The sequence below is a fragment of the Ammospiza caudacuta genome, chromosome 2 (genome assembly GCF_027887145.1).
Source record: "Ammospiza caudacuta isolate bAmmCau1 chromosome 2, bAmmCau1.pri, whole genome shotgun sequence".
Taxonomy (NCBI): domain Eukaryota; kingdom Metazoa; phylum Chordata; class Aves; order Passeriformes; family Passerellidae; genus Ammospiza; species Ammospiza caudacuta.
In genome coordinates, this window is record NC_080594.1 from 99,621,803 (window position 1) to 99,649,494 (window position 27,692).

The window sequence follows — 27,692 nt, forward strand, 5'->3', positions numbered from 1 at the left end:
AAAGTAACAAGCTTCCATAGATACATAGAAATATCTTTCACTGATATTAGACATTTGCATATTATAATTTACAGCAAAGTTGTTTCTTGAGGTTTCCTCAAGAGTAGAAGACAAATGCTGCGGGCCACTTTTCTTGATTTGAGTGCTGCCATTCATGAAAAACATCGAAGTGTCAGTGTGATATGGATTAGTGTTTGTTCTCCACTGAAGGACTTAAATAGCATCAAGTATCTGATTCATAATATGTAGCACATGGGAAAAATTCACTTTTCCTTCAGTAATAACTCAGGAGTCTTCACATTACTTGCAGCACATTTTTGTTGGACAGAGAGCAGCCCCTTTCCCCCTCTGAACTGTGTCCTTTTACAGTGTTTTTCATCTTTTTCCTGTCTGTTTATTCATCTTGCTCTCTTTATTTCTCATCTCACTGACAGTGAATCCTCTTTTGATCCTCTTAATTGATCCAACCCTTGTGTGACTCTCCCTTCTGACACTGCAGAAGCTGTAATGAACTCTGACCCTCATGAGGGTTTTTCTGCCATTTGCCTTTTGTTTTTCTATCTTACAAGTTCCTTGACTTCCAGTGTTCTCTCTAGAGAATCCTCCTATTTTAGAAGTGGGTTTGGAGTTGGGTTTTTTTGTTGTTGATGATGATTTCTCAAAGATCTTTATGGTTTCTTTCTTTACTCATTTTATTTTTGATTATATAAAAATAAATATCTTTTTGCTCTGCATGAAACATCTAATCACTTACTACTGTTTCTTGCTGTAGTTCATTGCAACCTTTTGATATACTTGATTACTGAAGATATTTTGTTTCCCTGCTTCCTAACTTGCTTTATGAGCATCAACTTCACTCCATGTTTGCCCCCTTTGTTTTTTTCCCCCTCTCTCTGCCTGATCTTCCCCATGTCATGGAGGCACCACAATCAAGGAAAGCTTCCAAAAATCTCAAAATCATCTCCCAAATCCCTTCTTCATGTTCTGTGTTTCAACCACAGCCCTGGAGGAAGCAAAACAAGCATCAAATGTCATTTACCTAAACTATCTCATTAAGAATTTTAATATGCTATCTTGAGCCTCGTATCAGAGCAGCTGCAGTTGAATTTGGGTGACACAGTTATGGACATATTATTTGATAAGTGTGAAATAACATGACTGTCAAAAGAGAGAAGAGCATTTCTAGCATGAAGAGACACCAGGAAACAGTTTGTATCAAGCTCAAGAAAATTGACCTAATCACCTGATACAAATTTCTGCTCACAAATTTTAGGTAGGAAAGTGTTCCCCCTGACAGGCATGACAAATACTGTTAAAGTATTTTCTTGCCTTTGCTCTGCTCTGTGTTGGTGGCAGCAGAGTTATTGTTAGGCTCAGGCAGAGCTATTTATACCCTGGGATTTGCAGTGCTCCATTCCCTACCAGCATTCCCCTACTTATTCTGGGAGTAAGAGAGAGACTGAGAGAGATGTGAATAAAGAGAATGAAAAGAAATTATATACCATCCTTTAAAAAATACTGACGCTACTCCTGATCATAGCAAGAGCATGAAACAAACTTATTATCATAGTTATTTAAGCTGAAATGGAGACTTTTTTTTTCCCTTTATGCTTCTTGTCTTATTTTCACATCCCTTTGTCATGTTTTACATTGCAAGCTAAGGGGCAGGAATATGGCTGCAGTATGGAAGGCACAAGCCAGACTTCCTGTAAAACCCAAAACACAAAAACATAAACCAAAAAAACAAAAAAACAAGCCCCCCCCCAAAAAACCAAAAAACAAATACCAAAAAGCCCCAGTAAACCCCCCAAAAGACCCAACAAACAAACCCTGAAAATTCCAAAATTATTTTGTATTAATTGAATGACAAACCTAAGTAACCTTTTGTGAAAATGATGCTGGTATTTACATCTAAGTCCTCTATAAGGAACAGTTAAAACCTGTTTTTTCTCATCTGCATCCACAGGACATCTTTCTCTGTTCTTGATTCTCAGAGGAATACCATTACCTCAAACATGTCAATGTGAAAGAGAAAATACACTTCTAGAAATGTTCTTAGCAACAAATTTGTAATTCCTACCAGAGTCCCTGCTGATCATCTATAAGAGAACCTCCTGTGCTATGTCCTTTTCATGCTAGGGTTTTTAATTCAGGATTTTGAAGGGTTTTTGCATTGTTTGCTCAATATCAGGAAAATTGCAAATTTATGGTTTAACATTTTTTGTAATCTTTTACTAGTTTAATATTCTGGAAAATACATGCATTTTCTAACACAGGGATAAAAACTGCTGTCTCATATTTCAGATGCTAAACTAGACATACATCTTTACAATAAAACCAAATTTCAGCTATTGTGGGGGTTTTAAAAAAATATTTAGGACTGCCTGATACTGATATTTTTTACACCAAATTACTTGCAAATGTTCGCTTTCTTCAACTCAATTTTTTTTAGTTTCATAAAAGAAACTCCTTTGCTCAGTTGTCATCTATGCTTAACTTAATAAATTTTCAAATGTTTTTTTCAAAATTTTGCCTAAGCGACCTAGTAACTTTATAAAAATAAAAGTAAAATAAAATCATTCAACTAGCTAAGACACTTGTAAGGAAGAGTAATTCACCGTTTTCTTTGACTTTTTAAAGTAAAGAAAATTATTATTCAGTGTTCTTTGGCACAGCAAAAAAATTGAGGCAACTGCAGTTACAAAATTTCTATTTTTCATTTTTAAAGTAACTTTGAACAATCATTTCTCTGGTTTTAGATGTATATCTGGTAACTTAAATGTTAGGCATGATAGTAATTTTCATATTAATTATTTTGAATACTTCATTATCATTCATAATAATGATAAAAAAAAGCTGTGTCAACAGCTTATTTTTTGACATCCAAATTTTGAAAACTTTCTGAAGATAATCATTTATAAAAAAAATCTTGGGGATGGGTTTAGTTTTGGCTGATACCAACTTATCTAAAAATATTTGCAGAAATTGCTTAGGACTTCAATGGCATCTTTCTCCCATATGTTTGATTAGTATCAGAAAAAATGCTGTCTGAATCTTACAGATCTGTTCTTTTCACTCAGAAAAATTGCATCTACCTTATGAAAGAGGGAAATGATTGTACCAAATTTATTTTCTGTTAGTAAAATGCATTCCTGAAGGACAGGAAAAATAATCCAAATACAAAAAACACAGTTCTGAATAGGTTTCTCCTTGGGTTTTTCCATCTTTGGCAAAGTGTTTCTGCTTTGTTTCTAAGGGTGTTCTTAACTGATAAATTGATTACTGAAATAATGTTCTTAATCTCTTACTGACTCCCATGGAAAATGACTACCTGAAAATCAAGACTATTTTTTTTTCATAAGCAAAAACTAAGGCTTTTCTGTTTTAAAGAACTTCTTATATAGATTGAAAATGAGCAGGTTTTTTTGGGGTGTTTTTTTTCTGGTTTGGTTTAGTTTAGGTTTCTTTTTTGTGTGTGTGTGTGTGCCAACATTATCTTCTGTCTTCAGCATGCCATCAGCTGCTGTTCAGATGAACTGAAAATTACATGGACCATTCAGCAAATAAATATTCTTCAAACAAATCTTTAGCAGGTGTCTGGATTATTTCCATGAAATTGCTACAGATGGAATTTTTCTTCCAGAGCAATATGTATTCTTCCATGTTACTATCACCTAAGACATCTCAATATGAGGCATAACATTGCATTATAGCACTTCCTACTTTAGCAGCATAATTTCTCTACCCACAGATTCTTCCCTTTTAGGAATTCCTTCAACAAGAAACCACTGCAAATGATCAATCAATTCTTTTTGAAGGTGATGATGAAGAATTCAGGAAAGTAATTCTTTTTGATCTACTACAATTCAACAGATTATCTTGACTTTTAAACAGAATTCAGTGGAAGTTTCTCATACCACAGCACTTACTCTAGATAATGAGCTCAGTCATGAGATTTCTGTCTTCAGCAGTCTGAGCATGGTTTCAGTGTGTCTTGTATTTTTCCTGCAGCAGTTGCTCATTAAGGTTATTAGATATTCAAGAATGTGCAATCCTTTCAGGTTTACTGGATACTTAACACTGTAGGATTTTTTCTAAATATTTTTAAATCACTGCTACTGTTGTTTTTTTTTTATGGGGTTCACTCAAATACTGTAAGTTCTACGCAGTTCTTTATGCAAGTCTCTTCTAGCAACAATTGATTGTTGTAAACCAACATTGTATCGTTGTATATCGCTCAGTTGTTCTCCACCTACCCTGGGACATCATGTGCTGTCTTTTGACTGGTGCAACAAAATAACACTAGAAGATACCCAGACACTTAAAACAGCTATCTAAAAAAATATTTTTAAAAAGTAATTTTCATTATAAGAGCAATAAAGTTACAAATTTTTAAATTCTAATTGAGTATTTTTATTAGCTGTTGGAGAAATGCACATAGTCATAAAAATAATATGTGTCATTTCATTACAGTAACCAAATAGCATTGTCTTTGCTATTTAGAGCTATATATAGTTCTACAAGAATTTCACAACTGAAGCCTTTTCTGCATTGTTAAATGATCAAAGAGCTGAATATATGTGTTATCTGCTATGAATAAGATTAGCAGAGAACCTAAAAATTCTGAGTGAACTTAGAGAAAGCAGGAAGGATTCAATCTAATAACAAGAGTTATCTGAAGAAAGTAATTTTCAAGTAAGTTTCAGTTTTCATCTGCTACTGTTTAGAAATGATGAAAAGCATGAGTTGGAGTGTGGGAGTTGACAATGGCTACAGAGCACACCTGAGACACAGAAAAGTCTGTCTCGGTTTATGTTTCTCTGCTACACCCAAATGGCTCCCCTGAGTTCAAGCAGGGACCAGGTCCCCAATGTACAGTGGAGAACAGCCCTGTTTAACTTGTTCTTCTACAGAAAGAAGCAACACAATAATATGAGCCAAGGAAATGACAGTTGCTGCAAACCTATAAAGCTACTGTCATAGATTAAATGCAGTGAAAATGAACTCCAGGCAGTAAGACAACAATAGCTTCTATGCACGTCAACAACAGTTTATCAGAAAACCCCCATTTGCCATCAATGATTAAGAAGGGTGTTTTTATAACAGAAATGGCATCCCTATCCAGTGTGTCACTTCATCTTGAATATATTAATATATCTTACTGGGAGACTTTTATTTAATCTCAAGGCATCCACCAGTGTGTTGGAGCAACTATTGTTTGTGTGAGAGGATAAATAGCTGGGTAAAGGATAATAAAAGGAGTCTTCTAGGGAGATTGAACACTGAACAACTATGTTCATAGCAGATTTGCTTGGAATAATGACAACTCCTTTTAATTTGAAATTATTTAGAAGTACAACTTCTTTAATTTTTGTTTTCTTAACATGTAAAGGAAAGAGGTATTCTGAGAGCAAACTTACTGGACAGCTCAGAGAACTGGAAAATTGCAGTAAAATAGAACTGAAATTATTTGTGAAGCACTGGGGCAGGACCTTTAAGGGTGCTGCAGGCTTAGAGCCTTCCTGCTGTTTCAGAAGGGGCTTGATATACTTGGCTTTGGGGAAGCCCTGACAATTTTACTACTAACTTCACTGTGGAAGAGACATACAGTTATCTTTATGTAACAAGGGTTTACTATCCAGATGCTTTGGAGAACACAGGTACTGTTAATTACTGGGAGATTAATTTGATCCTTGTAGTTAACCTTCTGACAAAATGAGATTTTATGTCAGCTGAGAGACTGGAAGAGAGCTCTCTTTTTAATATCACGCCTTATACAGTTCATCAGCTTTTCTGATTAGAAGTCTGACAGTTCTAATGTCTCCTGGTATACTGCACTGGCTGCTCCTCAGCCACAGCCACTGACAGATTTGCTTTAGTTTTTATCATGCTTGGAAAAGAGGTGTTTAAAGTCTGCTGCTGCTTCTCCAGCACAGCATGCAGTTCCAGAAACACTGCTGCAGTACAACAGATAAACATTGCACAGGAACAGGCTTTGCACTCCCAGAGCTCAGTTTTTTGTGGCATTCTGTAGCTGCTTACCTGATAAAGTACCATCAGCTCTTCAGAGCACTAGCAGTGTCACACAGACACGAGATGATGTCACATATGCCTTGTCCCCAAACCCACACATGATTTTGGAACATGCTGTATGCTCAGCATGTAACAAAACCTAAACAAGTCTTTATTTTGTGTCGGGGAAAAAAAAATCATGGTGCAACTTTCTTATTTCTTTCTTTCGCCAGTTCTTACCTATATGGGCTGCTTGTACTGGCTTCCATTAATTCAGAATTCCCAATTTTGTGTTGCTGTCTGTAAGCCCTTCAGCAGACCTAGTGCTACAATGCCCAACACTAAAAAAAGTGGCTGAAAATTTTCTTTTCAATGTCATTCAGCACAAATATACCATGAAAGACCAATGTGTGGGAAGACAGCTTGACCACAAAGTTCTCATGTGCGTGGCCTTATTGGAATTTCTTGTAACTGACAGTTTAGTAGCCATATAATTTTTTTTCTGCTGACAACTTCTGTCAAGTTGTTATAGTGTTGTGAATCAAATTTTCAGGCTGGCAAGTGTTGCATGGTCTATGATGGCACACAGTGCACTGAATAATCAAGACCTTTGACTTTTTTATGTTTTTTATAATCCATCTTGCCAATTAAGCATGTCTGAGGAGCCTGAACCAATGCTTAGTACAGAATTACATGTCTTCTCAGAATAAAAATTCTAAATCTCAGCAAACAAGAGATACATTTCTTGGAAGTGTTTTGCACACAAGTTCAAAGAAATTTAAGTGGCAGAACTTGATTTTGTTTATTTTAATTCTAAGAAAACAAGAGACTTAATGCTAGACCAACCTTTCAAAATGTTACTGGAGGCAGATGAAGGAATGCCATATTATGCTATCTGACCTTATCTTGCTTTGCCTTCCTTAAAATTTCCTTTTGTTTTTTCCCAGTAAGACTGTGCCATTGCAGCTGTCACAGCCAGAGCCTTTTAAAACCTGCCGTGTCCCATTGTCTGTGCCAGCAAGTCACTCAGCCTTTAAAAGTCCTTCCCCTTTGCTGGCTTCCAAGAAGCATTTAGAGTCTTCTCCCAGTCTAATGTGTATAATAGCCATCACCTATCTGACCCTGATTTAAGTGGAGACCAAGTGAACTGGTAGTCCCCAGGCTCTGTCATTGAATTGGTTCCTAAAGGAAAAATCTTCTAATGTGAAAAATGCTGTGGAATAGAAGAAGTTGTAAAGAATCTTGAGGTCACCTACTGTCCTTTAAATCCATGCTATAGTCTAGCTCTGCAGCCTGTGACCCTTTAGTCTGCTGAAACATTTCTCTTTAAATCTGTTTTGATTCTTTAAAAGCTGAGTGAGATGTAGTTACATGTCATATACCAGTTTATCTCTGCTCTACCCATCCCACATTTTCTAGTGCCTTCCACTCTGTTGTACCATTGAATTGATTAATAAATATTAACTACTGTAGCACACATAAATCTTTGAAAGTCATTTACTAGGTTAACAGGCTTTCTGGGGCCTTAACAAAATTCAACAAAATACCAAAAAGAGATTTTTCACTCAGTATTTAAAAACTTGAGATGATAAAAAAATCACAATAGGGTGCTGAGAATGTAAATTACGGATGACTACAGTTTTCCAATGTTTTTATAGTCTCAAGGGCAGTTAATATGACATATAGATCTCAGTTGTTTAGTAATCTTCTTTTATTAAGAATGAGATACAGATTTTTCTTACTCTAATTAATTATTTTTTGTTCCATTTCTGAAGAACTATATGCTTCATTGGCTGTAGGAGGGTGGTGTGCTTCCCTGGAAGTTCTGTTCTGTTTCTGCCTTTCCTATTTGTTCTGTGATACTTGAGGAAAGTAGAAACAACTTTTTTGTTCACAGCTTTCTTGTTGTTTTCTGATCCTCCACTAACCTCTTTGAGGGTGCTTCTTGAAAGAACCAGCTGATATTTGCCTATTCTTATTCCAAGAAATAACTAGGATTTTCAAGCAGTGAAAGCACCAACTGCAGTTACATAGGAATGGGCAGTTCCATTTTCTGTACATAGAAAATTAAACTAAGAATGACCAGTCTATAAATGAAGAACTTTGGTCCTCATTTTGCGAAGCAGAACATCACCTAAGAGTTGTGCTACTGTAACTGTTATTTATAATTTATATTTGGAAAAATCATTTAGAAGCATAAGACAGGAATTTAACATCCATTATGCCTTTTCGTGTCATCCCATTTAATAAAATGAGTATCCAGGTGTTTGCAATGAGAACATGGGGCAGAAGACAATGGGTTAATACAACAAAGAGAGGAAGAAAGGGAAAAGGTAACAATGAAATTATTTAGATAAGCAAAATGAGAAGCAGACAGGGCCCAGCAGTAGGTAAATATAGTCAAGGGGCAAAAATACATTTTAATAAGCCATTAAGAAGACTTAGTATATATTTCTGCAAATCTTCTTAGCGCTGTTTATATAAAACTCAATGTTATTTAAAGTATTCTATAATTTGGTTAATCAGAATTCTTCCAAGGGAATGAAATTATCATAGTTGCTTCATAAATATGTGTAGCATGAAAATCATGATGTTTTGCTTATTTTTGCTTTGCTCAATCTTGTTTTAGTCTTTCAGTATGCTGCAGTTTTTGTTACAGAGTGTCTGTACTTTTTACCAAAAGACTGACTTCCCATGTTGGTGGAATTTCCTAAGACCAGGGAACTTCCATTTTGTTATTTTATCGCTTTATCACCAGCTGTTTTTGTGGCTGTAAATTGCAGGTGAATCTGTCTGGAAGGTCTTCTTCTTCACTCCCAACTTCAGTCCTGAGGGCTCCAATGGTTGCTATGATTCTCACGTTTGCTTCTGCCATGGAGGATTCATTACACGACACGATCCTCCGCTGCTCTTCGATCTGTCCAGAGACCCTGAGGAGAAAGTGCCACTGACTCCAGAAACTGAGAGCCGTTTCTACGAAGTCATCAGGGTCATACAACAAGCAGTAGACAACCACACCAGATCCCTGCATGCTGTTCCTAACCAGCTGTCATGGGACAACCTTCTCTGGAAGCCATGGCTCCAGCTCTGCTGCTCATCTCTCTTCCAGTCTTGTTACTGTGACTATGAATCAGGAGGGGGTTCGCTGCAGGTGCAATTGGGATAAATATGCTGTAATTCCCTTTCAAAAACTGGACCAGCTGAGTGTGAGTGTCTGACTTGAACTTGGGGTACAAGCCTTCAGAAGGTTTTGTTGTGTCGGTGGAGGACCAGTCTTCAAATACATATTGCAGTAGAAGAGAATTTCAGTCAAGAAAATGTGCCAGGAGAGGGAAGACACAACACACCTCCTCTGTCCTTATCACACAGCATGAAGGACACATTGCCATCCTCATATACACATGGGTAGAATTGTAGGCATTTTCTGTGGGTGATAATTTTCTAGACCTTCAGCCTGGGCTTTTGTCTTACACGGCAAAGAATTGACCGGTCAGTTCTGTCAATCACAACTACTAAATGCACACTTTCCTGTCCTTTTTACTAAGTGTTATCCATTAGTAGGACATAGCACTGAGTAATTGAAAACAGAGAGATAATAGTGGAGGGGTCCTCCTGTGGCAGTCAATTTGTAACTGATAAATAGGTTAAGAGCAGACTTGCAACAGATCTCTGTTAACAACCATGACAAATATGAAAAATCTGACAGCTTGCCAACAGTCTAACTTTGAATGTGCCATAAAAATGCACAGAGCTATGGTAGTAGAAGACCTTGTGTCTGTATTAAAATGATGCTCCCCAACATCCCTGCTGTCCTATTGCATGGCAGCAACCTTTGAATTGCACCAGCTGTGTGCTTGAGTGTGTACCACAAGTCTCCATATATATATATATATATATATATATATGCATAAATCCTTCAATCCCTGATATAGGCACACCCTTATGATTATATTCCAACTGATAAAAAGAAAAGATTTGGTCCGTACTTGATATATGAGTTCCAAATTCACATGATACTACAAATTTGTCTTTCACTTATTTGTCATAGCTATTCTTCCACTGATGAAAGTAATCACAAATAAATAAAATTTGGTCTTCCTTTAAATATCTTTGCCATCTTTTAAGCTCTCTGAATAGGATCTATCATCTTCTGAAAATAAGCTTGGGCTTGAGTACTTAAAGCCAAATATAACTGTCTCTGAGTTCTCAGCAAGGTCTTGGGAAATCTACTGTCCTCAAGGGCTAATTTTTGTATCCATTTTTATCTCTGTCTTATTCAGGCACATTTTCTTTCCCTTCTACAGGCAGACAAACTATTTTCTTTGGCAGATTGCAGATGAAAAGAAGATATCAGCAAAATACTAAAATGATTTGATGCCTGATAATAGAAGGTGACTTGCTCCTTATCAGAAAGCAGCAGTTAATTCCCACATTACAATGTATCAAAAGCTGTTTGGGGCAAAAGTGATCTGTGATGATAGTAATGCAGTAGCTTCAGTCAGCCAGCATTAAGGTTGTGACCCAGTTCTTGTAAGCTATTGAAGCCTTTCCTTTAAAAAATATATTGTGATAAATGGTATATTTCTCTGTCTGTAAAACCTAGGCTTTATTTGATTTTTCCATTGCAGTTTCATTCAAAATTTCATTCTCCACAATACCCAGAAGCCTCTCCTGGGAAATGTACTTATTCCTTGAAGTCCTATTTTTGATGTTTCACGTTGTGTTCATGATCTTAATTATGCCCTCAACAAACTCTCTGTAGGACGCAAAGCCCCGTGACCAATATTTATCACTGAATGTACTACATAACCTTAGGAAGAAAAATGCCTCTCATTTGAATACAAATATTCTTCCATGAGAGAAGCTGCCTTTCAATGTCATGGCAGAATCTGTGCATCCCAAATTTTTGGTCCTCACCATGTGGCCCTAGAACCCCTTGGGGCATGGCACTGGTGCCAGCGTGTCCCTCGTTGCAGCCAAAGGGCAGCACTCAGGCCCAGCTGTGGCCAGAGTGCAGAAACACCACGGTGTGGAGGGATGCTCCTTCCAACTCCCACAGCTCTGCCTCAGCTTACACAAAAGCTTTTCAGACAAGTACTCCCTAAGAAAATGGGGAAAAAAAGAAAAAAAGTGATGTGTTCAGTATACAGTGCTAACTCAGACAAGGGGTTTGGTGTCATTAGTTCTACTTTGTTTCCACAGTTTCTGGTCTGTGACCTTTGCACAGTACTAAATGTGTATTCTCAAGGACACCCACATTGACTGTTTTTTAATCAGGGAGACGCTGTGTTGCTATTATTTCTTTTTCTTTCTTTTTGCAGGTGCAAGAATTCTTTGTTCTGCTAGGCACAACAGCTGTTCTGTGCTGCTTGATCAAATATCAAAAATGATGGTTTTTCTATTGCTCTGATTTCTTCTTGCCTGAATATGATGTTTCTTTCATACCCCCCTTGGCTTTTGATGCCATCTTTCTAATCTCCTTTCTTAAAACATCCACGCCCTGAAATATATTTTCCATCTATTTCTTTGCCACTTTGCCACTCAGTCCTTCTGTTTGCTTGTCATATTGATTGTAATGGCTATTTTGCCTTAATCAATCAGAAAATGCAAAGTAGTCTTTGTCACAAAGTTTGACTTGTAAGGCTCCGTGACTCTGCTAACCTCCTGCTTATTTAAGATCCAACAGGAATTACCTTTGCATTATGAAATATAAGGAATTAAAACATACCTGAGATGTTGTTTAATGTAAATAATATAAAATATTTCTTTTTTGTGGCACAAAATTAATATTTTACAAAATTAATTTAGTACAATGTTTCATACTTTGACATAAGCAGTGAAATCTGAAATCCATTCTTAAAATTGTTCCCTCAAGAAAGATTCTGTGAATAACAGGGCAGTATTTTTCATATTCTTTGTTAATACCATTTCATTTAATACCTAAAATAAACCTTCCTTGTATTGCAAATGTATTATATCTTTCAGTACTATACCTTCTGTTCTGGAAATGGTGTGTCAGATCAGGGTAATTAAAGTACTCTTGTTTATCTGCAAAATAAAATGTGAAGGACAATATAACTTTTGTGTAATGGCACTGCTTGATCTAACAAGGAAAAGTTTTGTTTTTAACAGCAGGTTATTGATGGCATATACCTATTTCACAAATTACTAACAAGGAAGGCTCAAGGAGAGTGTGCTGCTCTGATACTTGGAAACTGACTTTCAATCTATCATTTAATGAGCACTGTTCTTGTAACATGGTGCCTGTTTATAGAATATGTCATTTTAAACAGGGAGTTCAGCTTCAGAGGGTAGTGTATTCCTCTACAGTATTGTTTAACAGTATCATGTCCTAATTTGTGACAGAGTCCCTGTACAGCCCAGAGCAAGTCATTTAACTCATTTCTCAGCTCCTCTGCTGCACTCAGGAGAGGAAAACAGTATTTCTCTAACTGCTGGGAATACTGAAAGAACAGAAAATGCTGAAAGCAGTAATCTGGTAAAGGTGAACTTTCTAGTGCCTTCTCTAAAGAACACGCAATTTAAAAGCTGGAAAAATAGGAATTAGAATATCCCCCTATATGAGGTTGTAGGTGATAGCCTTAACTTGAAGTTTGCAGGTGGGTTCTGTGTGTTATTTAGTGGGATTGTGATCTGGAGGAGAAAGAATAGATGGCTAAAAAAGGTACACACTTAGGATTCAGAGAAAGATTGAAGTCCCATTTTTATAATTATATTTACTCTCTTTTTTAGCAGTCAGGAAACTATGTGGGATAATAAATAATGTTTTTCCCTCAGGGACTGGATGTCACAGGTTCTCAGCTCTTAAAAATAGAGATGTCCCGACTTGCCTCCAATTATGGTCAGAAAAATCAAAAGTTAGAAAAAAAAGGGAAATAGGAGCTTTGGAGAGAGGTGTCAGCTTGCTTAAATCCAACTGAAAGTTTGCAGAGAACTAAGAGAATCTGTTCCATATACTTCACAGGTCAGTGAGAATCATCACTTGCCAGCAATCATTTATTTCACACTGTAGTAATGGGAAATCTGGATATTCAGATATGTGGACAATGTAAAAAATTTTACTTAAAATATCACTTGATACAGGAAAAAAGGGAAAAAGAAAGAAGAAGAGTGCAAGCATAGCTACAAAAATAATATGTTCTATTGAAGTATGTTTATTAAAAATTGTTTTAATTTATGTTTTTGACATCCATTACTACAATAATTTTTACTTACATTAGAACATAATAGTTCTGTGCTTAAGACATATCTTTTCTTCTTCTCTCTCATTTCCCTTTCCTCTGGCACTGCCTGTGCAGCATCCAAAATATGCAGTAAGGAGCAAGAGGCAGCCACCCTGCCCATATACACTACAAGCAGTGTGGTCAGACATGTGGGCAGGAGGAAAGGCTTGGGCAAAACTCTGCACTGGAACCACCAGGAAGCAAACAGTGTCTGGGGCTTACCTCCAATCTGAAGACAGAGATCTGGAAATTGACCCTGAGATTAGGTCATCTGGTTAAACTGGTTAAGCTGGTTAGAGAGCAGAGCTAATAACACCAGAGTTCAGGGCTGGATCCCCATGGGGGCCATTCACTGAAGGGCTGGACTTGATAATCCTTCTGGGTCCCTTCCAACTAAGAATATTCTGTGATTCTGTGAAATTGCTGGTTCCTCTGGGTCTGTCAGAGACTGCAGGTGACCAGGAGGAATGAGGTCCCATATGTGGCCAGCTGGACTGTCATGTGTTCTGCAACAGGGTCCTCCTGTGTCAGGATGTCAGGTGGAAATTAGTTGGGAACCCACAGGAGGCAGGACCTATGAATAATTGTACCAAGCAGACTGCTCCTGAATCATCGTACATGAGGTGACAGATCTTAGTCTGACACTCTAAGGCAGCAACAATCTCTCACGGTTTTTTGCTGGAGGACCAGAAGACCTGAGCCAGGCTCTAGGGATTCCCAGTTTACAGGCTGCTAAAACTGCAAATAAACAGAGAGTCCTGGAAACACCCTGGCAGATAAGGCTGACAGATATGGCTTTTCCATGCTCTTCTTCGTAGCTTTTATTTACATCAAATTAATAAGAATCTGCTTAGAATTCCACACGTACAGAAAACAAAGGATTGTGCAAATTTTTCTTAAGATCCACCCCTCCTTAATTTTATTCTGTGCGTTTGGTACTGAGAACAATGGGATTGTGCCAATGCAAGGCACAGCAACTGAAGATTTCTTATATATGTGGAAGATGCTGAATTTCAGACTCCCACTGGAGTTTGTGCCATACTGGTTAGTGAGATAACGACTGGTTTGATTATCTGTGCATCTCTAATTGCACTGTCAAGGTTATGAAACATTTCTGAGCTTGGGAGATGTGAATTATAGGTTTTGCCATGTTTATGCAGCATCTCCTGAATGCCTAAAAAACATTCCTTTAATATAAATAATGTTAGGTTCCCTATGTAGATTAATGTTAGTCTTATCTATTAGAAAATGGTGTTGCAGGTACTTTCCTTGGAAAATAAAGCTATATTAGAAGATAACAAATTTGGCATGTGGGGGTCAGCTCAGTTATAAAAACCCTCCAACGCTTTTTATTCTACCTTTATCCAATTATAAAGCCTTTTTATGCAGATAATACTTCATTTTACCTGATTTATGTGAAAAATACTGTGAAATAGTTTAAATTATAAGGCAGAGCTCTTCATTGTGACACTTATTTTAAGATAATTTGATACAAAGTTGCTCAGAGTAGCAATACTTATTACAAAGGATTAGATACAAAGCATCTCAAAAGCCTTATGGACTCAACTTGGGCTGTGAGAGAGTAACTTTGGCTTAATATGGTCTTTCCTGCTCACAAATTAAAAACAAAGTAATAAAGAAAAATCCTCAAACTTTAAGAATAGTTTTCCTGTACTGTTAATGATAAAAAGAATACTTGAAATTTGTGCTATGTTCAAGAATTTTTTTTTTCCCCTTATTTTTATCTTTTGTGTTATAGCTCCTCCTGCCAAGCAGACAGATGTATATTTATACTCAGATGTAGGAGAATGTGCTGATTGGTTTGTAAGTGTCAACCATGCATTGTCATATGCAATGCATTGGGAAGTAACTGATTAATGCCACTCCTCTGAAGACTGTTTAAACTTCAGGGTGATTGTTAGAATCAGAGTTTTAGATCCTAACATTTCCCTGTCTGATACCCATGAGAAACAGAGTAATTCAGAGATGTGTCATCACAGACCAAGCTTTCAAAAAGCATAATATTCTGCAAAATTAGCTGCCTCATACCCCATCCTTCTCCTCTATGAAATTTACCAAAAAAACATGGAAATCCTCTCTGATACTAAGCTTTATGCTACCAAATCACAACCCTCTTTGATTATCTTTCAAGAAAATTCAGCCACAAAAGACCAACCCCAGCAGATAAGCGCTCTGCCCTTTCTGGATTAATGACAAAAATTAATGCTAGAGCTCCAGCAGCTGCAGCAATGTGTACTAAAGGAATGCTGCCCACACTCAGTTTTTATGCACTTCATTCCAGGCTATGTAGAGAGTCTCCATCTTCACATATGAAACCTATGGTTCAGCTATCTCCTGTGTTTTTCCTTTTGCTCCCCAGATCCGTTTTTGGGGAATGTAGAAATCACAATGTAGAAAAGTGTACAGGCTGTCAATGAAAAAAAATAGCTCTTCATCCTCTGACTGTGCCACTGCATGGTCAAAAATTTTAAATCCAGCAAACTAAGAAGAGGGCAAAATTCTCTAGCGGTAAGGACACTCACCTGGGCTGTGGTGACAGCTTTACTATGAAACTTCAAGACTGATTAAGTGTTTCTAATCCCATGAGGTACACACATTGCCTCTGGAGCAGAGAGGGATATACCTTATGGCTATGAAGTCACTTTCTGTCTCCATTACTCACCACCTGACCTGGTGAGAATAGCAGTCTCTGCTTCAGAGCAGCAAAGCTCTTACGAAAAAGGCAGAAAGTACAGTGTACTTCTCCTTGCCCATCCTCTTCTCACACCCAGGCAGATGCTTAGGAATGCTTTGGTTTAACTGCACGTCCCATCTAGAAAAATGTCAAGAAGAGGAGGCTTGAAAGTATTATCTGTCTTCTTTGATCCCAGGCTTAGAAATACTGTGCTTGTGCAGAAAGAACCTCATTCTCACACTGCCAGTAGTGCTCTGAAAGTAGGATCAAAGTGCTTAGATGACATAGGGAGACTGTATTCCCTGCCTGCAGAAGAATTTAGAAACCACTGTAGGTAGAAATAGAGTTCTAGGTCTGAGATTTATTTAAGTTAGATGATGGAGATACCTGAGTTTGTCTCAATTTCTACCCAGGACAGACAAAACCAAGATGGGTAAATCCTAGCTTGTGTGGCTTTGTGGAGATTTTACTAGTCATGTCTAATAATGGGCTTTCCTTTTTTCTTAGGCAAAAAAAAAAAAAAAAGACATGGGATACAGTTTAAACAGCATAAACATTTAAACATTAAACTGTTTAAACTTTTAATAAAATTCCACAACACCTGTTTTTAGGGAGTAGAATCCAACTTCTTTCTTCTGCAATATTTGAAATATTTTTTAAGTAGGAAAGTATTTATGAAATTTAAAATGGATCATCATAGTCAGAATTTTGTGACCAAAAGCCTATTTTTCACTGAAAGCACTTTTTTAAAAGGATACATGTCTTTGTTTACTCGTTTGTTTCCTTGGGGTTTATTGGCATGGATCTTCCATTCTTTTTGTCTCTACCATGATCTGCAAGTAAGAAAAGAAAAATCTCATTGGAAGTACTTAAAAGAAGTGTCATCATTACAGAGGTCAGACAGTTTGTTTTTAAGATCATACTAGTCATTTTTATGCTGCTTTAATTATTTTACTGTGGTGAAATATTTCAGTTATAATAGAGTTTTGCTGACAGTAACTTAAGATATTTTCCAATTTACGTTTTCTTTTAACATTAGTTATGATTGTTTTGAAAGGACTTGAATTGAAGAATACTGCTGAACTTATGGAAAAAATGCCATGAAATTTAAAATGCAGCTTTCAACCTCTACTATGGTGGGTGTTTAAGTGTTAAAAAATTTACATTGTCATATGCATATGACACTTTTTCTATCTTCTTGTATCTTCAGAAATACTTTGCAGCCAAGCAAACATATAAACTGCACTGAATTATGCATGAAAAAATATTTTAGGGCTCCATCTGCCAGGCATTTTTTTGCAGTTTGTATCTTAAGTTTATGTTTACGCTGCTTTATATTAGGTATAAAACTAGTTGCAGCACTTTAATGGTTTTTATTTCAGAATATTCTGTATTATCACATGACTTGTAAGAACACAAGGAGAAACATCCTAGTACAGCAGGACATTTAAACAAAGTTTGCAGTTTCCACTGCATCCAGGAATTTTGCTGATTGAGACCATTGAAGAGAAGATTAAGCAATGTATAATATTTTGCTTATACTATCAATATATTTAATTTACTCTAAACCAAAAACATTTTGCCTGTTTTAATTGCCAGGTGTTTCCAACCTTTCCAATTCCATAATTTTAGGCAATGTCCATCAGATATTTGTAAGCTTGCCTCCAGCCTTGCTTTTTTTTGGAAAATGCAATGCAAGTTAATATTTTTTTCTGAGCTCTACAGCCAATTACTTCTGTTACTAGGATACTGTTTACCATAAAGATCATGATGTAGAATGTACTAGATAAAAAGGAATAAAAAACTAACAGAACAATGAAAAGCTTTCTGGGAGAATAAATCCAAAGGAATTGATGATCAGCTACTATCCAGCTATGATATGTACCTTTCTACATAGGTCACAAGAAGCAACTCTAAATCTGTTAGATTCCATTGTTAAAACAGAGGACAAAACTATTTTAATAAGAGGTGAAAGAAGCATTTTACACATGGAGATAGAAATGAGCTAAGCCCAGCACTAGCAACTCTTACATTGCCTTATGACTCCACAGATAAAATGCTGTTGAAAGGATATCAAATAAACTAACATCCAGGGAAAATGGATTCAAGTATAAAATATATGAATTTTTCAAGTAACCACAGAAAGGTATAAAAAAAATGTACACCAGCTCTGCTGTACTGGGATGTATATTGTATATTGATATATATTTGGAATTGTGTTTGAGAAGTTGTGGCAGTCTTGTGAAGTTTCCACTGATTGGAAAAGAGGGAACATAACCCCCATTTTTAAAAAGGGTAAGAAGGAATACACAGAGAGCTACAGGTCACCCAGTCTCACCTTTGTGCCTAGCAAGTTTATGGAGCAGATCCTCCTGGAAACTATGCTAAAGCACATGGAAAATAAAGAGATGATTGGTGACAGCTGGTACCTTCACTAAGGGCAAATCCTGTCTGACAAGTTTGGTGCTTGTCTGGGACAGGGTTACATCATTGGTGGTTGAGGGAGTAGTGACTGATCTCATCTGCCTGGACTTGTGCAAAACATTTGGCACTGTCCCACACAACATCCTGGTCTTCATACTGGAGAGATGTGGATTTGATAGATGGATCACTTGGCAGACAAGGGACTGGCTGGATGGTTGCTTTCAAATGGTTGTGGTCAGTGACTCAATGTCCAGGTGGAGACCAGTGACAAGGGTTGTTCCCCAGGGCCTGGTGTTCAGACCAGCTCTGTTTATTGCCTTTGTTGGCATCATGGGCTTGAGTGCAGGCCTGGGATTGAGTGCACTCTCAGCAGGTCTGCCAAAAAAGAGCAAGCTGTCAGGTGGGGTCAACATGCTGGAGAGAAGAGGTGCCATCCAGAGGGACCTGGAGAGGCTTGAGAGGAGAAAATCTTATGAAGTTCAACAAGGCCAAGTGCTAGGTCCTGCCTGTGGGTTGGGGCAATCTCAAGCACAAATACAGGTGGAAAATGGATTGAAAGCAGCTTAAGAAAGACTTGGTGGTGTTGGTTGACAAGAAGTTCAACATGACTGATCAATGTGTGCTTGCAGCCCAGAGAGCCAAGAGTGTCCTGGGCTGCATCCAAAGCAGTGTGGGCTGCAGGGAAGGTACTGGAATCTTCCCCACTGCTCTTCTCTGATGACACCCCACCTGTAGTACTGAGTCCTGGGGCCCCCAGCATAAGTAGGATATGGACATGTTGGGGTGGGTCCAGAGAAAGGTCACAAAGATGATAAGAGGGCTGGAACAGCTCTCCTGTGAAGACAGGGAGTGAGATTTGATGCTGTTGATCCTGGAGAATGCTCTATGCACACCTTTGAGCAGCCTTCCAGTCCCTAGAGGGGATTAAAGCTGGAGAAGGACATTTTACCAGGGCATGTAGTGATGGGAAAGAGGTAGTGGCTTTAAACAAAAAGAGAGCAGGTTTAGATGAGATATTAAAATTCTTTACAGTGAAGATGCTGAGACACTGGAACAGGTTGCTCAGAGAAGTTGTTGATACCTCAGCCCTGCAAGTGTTCAAGGCCAGGTTGAATGGGGCTTTGAGCAACCTGGTCAAGGGGAAGGTGTCCCTGCCTATGGCAAGAAGCTTGGAACTAGATGTATGTAAGGTCCCCTCCAAGCCAAAAGCTTCTGTCATCCTATAAAAAGATCTGTTTGACTTGGACAGCTATGAAGCCCTGTAATTGGTGGAGGAATTCCCTCTAAGTGCCTACTTTTTTTGTACATAAATTTAATGCAAAAATTACTTTGATGTTTGACAGAGGTATTTATTTATGTTAATTGTAAACAATAAAATTAAAGACATAGGTTTCCCCCTGCAATTTTGCTGAAAGAGAAATTCTCAAAGCTAATTGTAGAGGAAGAAGCAATCCAGAAGCACTGGTTTTGAAGTTGTTGATCTGGGACAGCATTGCCAGCAGCTTTTATGGTTAGTCTATTCTTATTCCCTGAATAAAATTAAATAAATACTTAAGTGTGATTTCACCAGACTATTTTGGTCAACGGTACAATAATATAATGTTACCAAATACTTTGACAAAGTAAATGTTGAGCCAGATAAGACATATTAATTTAAGAAACATGAGTGCCTCTAGCGATGAAGAAATTATTCATTACTTAACCTACTTTTAAATATGTTTGAACAAGCATCCAAGTTTTATTTGTGCCTTTTTTTAAATGAAAGACATTAATAGAAACTAATTCAGGTTTGTTGGAATAGATGCTATGATCCTAGACTGAAAATATATGTTATACATGTTTCTAATTCTGTTCAAATAACATTTGTGCTTAGGGACATGTAAGTTTGTTTTTGGTATGAATCACTAAGAGAATAATTGTGTGTTCTCATTTCTCTTCTCATTGTAACTCTGCTCTTTACCTACTTCCATTACAAGGTAACATCATGATCCTAAGTAGTGTCAAATAACATGTCAAATATAATGCCAAATTGCTGCTACTACTAAATAAAACTCTAAAGCCTATTAAAATTTAGCTTCCAAAGGAATAACATCACTTAGAATCATAAATTAATCCTTGTTCAGTTTTGTGCTTACAAGGTTAAACTGCAAAGCAGCAGCTGGATAAGCTCATTAAAAAAGTCTCATTCTATCTACATTAGCTGCACCAAAATATTAAGTACAGCCATATTTAAAACTGAAGTAATTTGATATTAGCAAAATATCAGACTCAGACTCACACACTTCTCTTACCGTTCTGCATGAATACTATGAGCATACATTTCCTTGCACTTCTTAATAATTATTGGCACTGGCTTCCTCAGATAATGCAACCAGATACAATCTGTCCAAAAAAAATTTTAACCAAAGGGTATGATTTCCTCTGGGCAGATAACTGTCTAAATGGGCTGGGGTCCTGATTGCTCGTTTCTGTTTCTAGCAATTCATAATTCATAGAAGAACACAATAGAGAATTCAGCAATGAACCCTCCAAAAAAACAAGGAAGGAAAGAGATATTTCTGAAGATTTTAGTGTGTCAATCTTTCTGGAAAAAAAAAATAGTGAAAAAAAAGTTCAGATTTGAAGCAGAAGACTCTCCAATCGTATGCATTATTAATTGCCTTAACAAAAACAGCATTTACTTGTCAACATTAATTAGAAAATTAAAAGGATATGAATCTGTTTAAGGAGTATCATATTAGGAAGTCTACCTAATGTAACTGATCATTTAGGAGATGATATGCAATTTTTAGTGGACCGTCTACAACTTTTACTAATCACCTTAGATGAAAATCAAGCCTAGTGATGATAGAAGGGCATGGTTTCTTTATCTATGTTTCAATATTAATTTGCATTTACTTTTGCATAATTGAAATTAATTAGAATAAATATGCATCAAATACTTAAGGAGTCAGTAACCTGATTTCAGCAGAAAGTTAAATTTCAGTTTCACAGAAATGTTTTCTGTAGTTTTGTTCTATTTCTGTCTATCAAATTTATGTACTCTTTATTCCATTGCAATTTTCCTCATTTTCATCATCAAAGAGAAGCAGCATTTTCTAAAGAAGAGATGAACACTGTTGCTAACTTTAAGAAGTGATTAACACAAGATATTCAGGGTGAAAATTCAATAAAGTGAGGGAATGAGGTTTAGGAAAAAGGTTTAATCACTACTTCAGAAGACCAATGCAAATAAGTGAATCTGCAGCTAAGTTTCCTTAACTGGTGGATGCCTCTAATATAACACCCTTAAATAATATAATTTCTTGTAAGGCTCCTCTACTCACCTCAACATGCCCTTTTATTCAACAATTCTTTAATTAGGGGAAGTCCTGCTAAACTTACAGCTGTGTAGTGATACTGATGATTTTTAAGACTTTCACTGCCCTAGTATTGGCAGCAGGGACAGCTGAGGTGGAGGCAGGAAAGGACACACGTGCAGAGGAAGGGATGGTATGGGCATGACTGGAGAGGTACCCACAAGCTGCATGAGGAGAAGACCTACCAGCAGAAATGTTGATGGTGAGGCAAAGGAAGAGTTGGAGGTATGATCAAAACACCAGAAAAAAATGAGAAATGCACCAGAGAAACAATGTAGTATTAACAAAGGTACTCCTTTCATCAAAGTAGAGAAGAGAGAAGTATCTCAGCCCTGAAAAGTAAACTGAAAACTTTGATTGGTCCTCTGAAGGTCAGTTTTTGTAAATGGACTACATGGTTTCCCTGCCTACCTACGCTTCTTATCCCTCATGATCAAAATATAAATGGTTCATGATTAATGCATTCAATGGTAGTCATTAAACACTAAACATTTTATAGGAAAGATTCTAGAGCCTTCCATGCAAAGAGAATTATCTAATTTATTTAAACTAATGAATTGATAGGAGGCCTTTGAAGGCAGGTACTGAAGCCACTGTGTGTTGCTACATGTTTAACTACATTGTCTGTCCTCAGCTTTTTCTCTGTGTCCTTGTATGAATAAGATTAAGTAACATTGACAGTTAAAAAGCCTTGATTCAACTTGCATAGATATATCTGGAGATCCATGCCAGACCTGAGTTCATTCAAGATGTTGCTTGACAACCTGATCCTTTGAACTCAATCTGTACTTGATCTTGCACCTCTGTGTTGCCATGGCTCCCAGATTAAATAACTAACTATTTTACCCTAAAGGCACACCAACAGCTTACATATTTGCAAAGAGGTCTTCCTGGTTGTGGTTTCAGGTCTGGAATACTGATCCACAAAATCTCATAATGCACAAGCATGCACATCATTAAGTCTCCTTTATAAACCTTCAGAATATTCTTTGGAAAAAAAAATAGAAAAGGATGTAACTGGAATTTCTAAAACTCCATTAAGATAATTGTTATGGTCTCCAAACTGTTAACCTTTATGATTATATCTTCCACAGTAGCTGTTAAAATGCTTCCTGAAATATGCCAGAAGAGGTGACATTGGCACTATTTTCTTCATTTTGCCACATCTTCAATGGGTAAAAGTGATTCTAATAAATCTTCACCAATAATTATGATCCCCTAAGAAAATATTGCTCCTATCTTTCTGCAAGATATAAGAATTGGTCAAGGTCATACCATTGTCACACCACATGAAGTGCACTTTGGAATATCATAAACAAAATACAACATCAAATAACAATACATGTCACATGTTAGGAATCTAGGTGCATAAATGTATTCCTAATGTAAGCAGCTTTTCTGCACAGAAAAGCAAGGTAATTTAAAGAGTAGCAGCAAAACATTTCTCTATGAAAGGCTGGAGCTGCAGGAGGTGATGGAAAGCTTTGTGATGAAGTACTTGAAAAGTCATGATTGTTAGCTACAGAATATACATTTTAAATTATTTTTCAAATGTTTGCCACATTAGTTTAGATTGAAACTGTGTGATATGCAGTCATGGTGGCAAACAGTTCTCAGCAATCACAATATTTTCAAAGAACTATCTGAAATGAAGCAAAATATTCATCTGAAATGGGGCATTTTGGTTTTTTTATTATGAAACTTTGAGTTGCATAATTAGAGAGGAAAACCAGACGATATAAATTTAATTGGATTTTATTTCAAATATTAACTATTTTGAGAAAAATATTTTTTCTTGATCAATTCCTTTTTCTTTCTTCATTTGTGTTCTTCCTCTTTTTATTTAGAATTTTTTTAAGATTATGAAAATTTGGACTTTTTCACTTTTTTTTTTTTATAAAAACATGAATGTGTTTTAATGAAAACCTTAAATTTTGACAAAAATCTCACTATCTTTCTTAAGTGGAAGATATAAGAACAATTTTACTGCTAAGTCAGTGTTGTCATTCATCTGTTTGCTATGGGTTAATGGTCTTGTGTATGTCCTGAAAACATTATTGCAGGGTAAAAGGAATGTATGTCTGATGCCTACAATCAAGGATATGAATCCATATATCAACTCATAACTAGAAGGGGACCATTTTTCAATTACCAAGTACTCCCAGCTATCTGTGACTTAACTCTGAGAGTTAGGTACCTTATGTTCTGCCATAAAATATAGCATTCTGCTGTAGTTCAACACTGCTTTAAGAAGGCATTTTTCAGCCAGTTTAGATTTTTATTTTCCCAGGAACACAAAGTTTTGTCTAAACTAAAGGGTGACCTTCCTTTGTGATATTTATTAATGCTCTGTGAGTATTCCCTGCCCTCTGCCACTGTGAAGTCTGGTTTTTTATAAAGGTTTTGGAGCATGCATTATTTCAGTGTTCGAGACACGTTATTGTTCCAGTGAATGTTTCAGTAGGGTGCTCTGTTACTGCCAGAGCACAGATAGCTCCCATTCAGCTCTGTGTTAGATAACACAGATTCTTGAACCAGATTACAGAAACAGAGAAAAACCATATGGCTGAGAAATTAGTCTCTATCATATGTAGTACTTTTACCACATTCATATCTTTGAATTTATAGGGTGTGCAAAGGCCTCTCACATAAAAGGTCCAAGACAGGGAGCAACCATATTCTTCATGCTGGAGGAGTCCATCAGATATAGTACTGATTCCTAATGATGAGAAAGAAGGGACTCTGGTGGAAGTGTTTCCCTGTGTTTCTGGTGGTTTTATCCTTGAAAAGCAAGATAGTACTGAAATAATACTGAGTAACACTGAAACAATGAAGATGAATTTCCAAATTAAAATCCAACTTTTCTGCGTTACTATAACACATGTGATCTTTTAAAGAACATCTGAAATTCCATTGTCGATCAGACTGTGTGAGTTCCTTACATCCACATTTTTTTGGCTGTTGATACTGTTTAAAAAAGTTTATTAAGTGTAATCTACTGCCCACATCAATACTAATATACTTAGCAGTAATCTGTGGTGTGTTGCAAGAGCTCTGATTCTCCTGCCTCCTCACTAGAAGCTTGTTTGCCATCAATCAAGTTGTCATGAAATGCCACTTTTTTTTCTTTTAATTCAAACATGATGCACAGAATCTCCTTATAAATTCAGCAGCAGGAACTCTGGAACTGTCAACCCCAGCACCAGGGTTTCCCCAAAAGGAGAGGTCCTTTTTCAACACAGCCATAAAGCCTTAACAAAACAGATAAGTAAGACAAAGTTATAGATTATGGCTTGGTTGCTGTGGGGTTTTTTTGGTTGGTTTTTTTGGTTTTTTTTGGCTTTTTTTGGTTTGTTTGTTTGTCTTGGTTTTTTTTTTTTTTTTAAATAGAATAATGTGCCAGCCCTGTTCTACCTGGGACAACCAGAATTACCAGCTCTGTCTCTTTGGTAATCAGTAACTGGAGGCAAGGCTGCTTTTTCAGCCCAAAAGTCAATCTTCAGTCTTGTGATTTCTAGTCCTTCAAACCATCACAGCCTTCCCCTGTGTGCTTCTTTTCTTTACTTCCTAGGAGCAGGCCACTTTTGGACACATTCCCCAGCAGAGCAGTATTTAGGGGCAAGGGCTGGAGGCTCTCTGCCACCATTATACTGAAGCAGGCAGCTCCAGGAATCTCTTTGCTCTTCCCCTTCCAGAAGTTTCAGTGTTCTCTGTTTCACCCATGCCTCGCATGTTTCAAGAGACACTCCATGTGACAGAGCAGAGGGATGGAAGGGAGGAAGTGAAAGGAGAAGGTAGCTTTAGGGTGATGGGACTTTTGGGGTTATCCCCACCAACTGTTTGTAAAAGGTTCAGCTGATACCTCTAACCCTGACCCATGTCCATGCCTGTCTGACACCTCCTCAGTGGAGGAGGAATACTTTGCCAGAGACCTTTCATTGACTATGTGTCGCCTACAGACTGGAGAGAGACCAAAATGTTTCTCACTGGCAGAGTTAAAGTAGAGGGGGTTGGTGTTTTCCCATCATAAGGGGCAAGCAGGTCAGAAGGAGATAGCCAAATGGTGTTGTTTCTTCAAGTCACACCCCGATATTTGGCAACTTTTAAGATCCATGTCATGCTAAACTGACCTGGCATATATGCCAGGGGATGTTTGCATTGCTTTATTAAACTTTGATAGTAGGTTTGAAGGAATATCAATCAAGTTAATCAAAGTATGAAAGAAACCTGAAAAGTGAGGATGTGAGGAATAGGAATTGGTTTAAATATAACCAGGAGGGAATAAAGAAAAAACTACTTGCTAAGGAAGACATCCCAAAATGCTTTCTGAAAGGTAAGAGTTTAAAATGCCAGCTTTAGTTTCCTCCCAAAAGAAGAAAATTAATTCAGACAGTAAGGGAGGCAACCCAGGCACTGGTGGGTCATAACCCCTATACAGCAGTTCTGGCTCGTGTTTAACTCCCTTTTCCTCAAAAAGACAGGATGGAATGAAATCTGTGTGAATGGGAACTTTAATTACTTTTTGTTTCTTATTTTAGTGGGGTGCACTGAGCCTACTACTCTGGGACGACTGTGTTGTGACAGCCATAATTGCCCTGGTGCTAACCCTAACATAGAGGGAAACTGGATTTTCTGATAAAAGATGCAAGACGCAGAAGGATGATTTCCCAGGTGTCTGAGAGGAGGCCATTACCCATGGAATGCAAATTTTATTTTAACTTTGATCTCAGTAGGAAGGATGCATTTGTATGACAAATTGAGGAAGCATCAAGTAAAGAGGATTAAACATATACAGAATATTAAGAAACTTTCAAATAGATGGAGGCATGGAGCTTTAACTTTTGGTTAAACTTGGTTTGTCCTTGGAAGTGCCCTGACTAGACAACTGAGTGTACAACAGCTACTGAGATATGTGTATGCTCAAGGAGGTAATTTTCATACAAAACCAGAGCAAAATGAGAACACTTTAAAACTCAGATTCTTGAATGGTAGCCTAGGAATGGATGGCACAATGCAGATGGGAGAGTGTGCTGAAACAGAATGCTTGAATGTTGGTAGGGCTTCCAATACTTTTGTCCAATTTGAGTACCTGTGTCATCTCTTTGATGAACAGTAGGAATTGCCTGTGATGTTACAGCTCAGATTTCCAATGGATCCTATGGCCTCTGGAGCTGACCAGAAAAATCACTGCAAAGACATGATTTTCCTGCATTGCCATGTTTCCTTCTCACTACAAAATCAGTTGGTTTTTTTTTTTTTTTGCAAGAGACCCTTCTAAGGATCTCCAAATAAGAAAATGGAATTTTCTAATGGTGAAGATGTGTTGGAATGAGTAAAAAAGAAAACTGGGGCTGTAGGATGTTGGTTGACATAGTTTTAGCTGAGGAGGAAGTGGGCAGACATCAGATGTCAGTGATGGCTATAATCAATGGTTGTATGCATACTGTGGTGGCTTTATGTCTGTCAGTCATCACCATGTTACTAAAAAAGGGATAAAAATCTGGGGTTAGTGTTGCTCAAAATAGAACTTAACGTGTTTCAATTTCCCTCCCGAAGATATTCTATGTTCTATCCTGAATGTGCAAAATGTGGGTTTTCTTGGGGGTATGTGTATTGGGGGAGATTGTTTCTTTCTCATTGCTGCTGGGGTTTTTTTCAGTCAATGGGACACTCATCTGCAATGAATATGAATTTTGACTTGTGCTTGAATTGCAAATTACAAGACTTAGATTATGAGATGTCTATGGTTTTTCCATGCCATCCAAACCTCTATCTCCTTGCTTACTTCACACAGCAAATTAATACTGAATCCTATAAAAGGTATGCATAACTCAAATAACCTTGATGTGAAAAAAGTCCTCTATATCCAGTGTTCCAAACTAGGTAATAAGATGCAGTATGCTAACTTGCAATAAAAATCAAGGAAAGCTTCTGATAAATGGATATAGACTGCAAATG

The 27,692-nt window shown here is 37.2% G+C and overlaps 1 protein-coding gene across 4 annotated transcripts in view; it reads left to right on the forward strand.

Annotated features, from left to right (window-relative positions):
• STS (steroid sulfatase) overlaps positions 1–11,991 on the forward strand; it is a 106,458-nt gene extending 94,467 nt beyond the window's left edge. For all 4 annotated transcript variants that reach the window (XM_058825052.1, XM_058825051.1, XM_058825049.1 and 1 more), the window contains one exon: positions 8,796–11,991. In XM_058825052.1, the coding sequence (XP_058681035.1) occupies positions 8,796–9,178 (383 nt within the window). In that variant the 3' untranslated portion in view covers positions 9,179–11,991. The remainder of the gene's footprint in view (positions 1–8,795) is intronic.
• Positions 11,992–27,692: the final 15,701 nt, after the last annotated feature.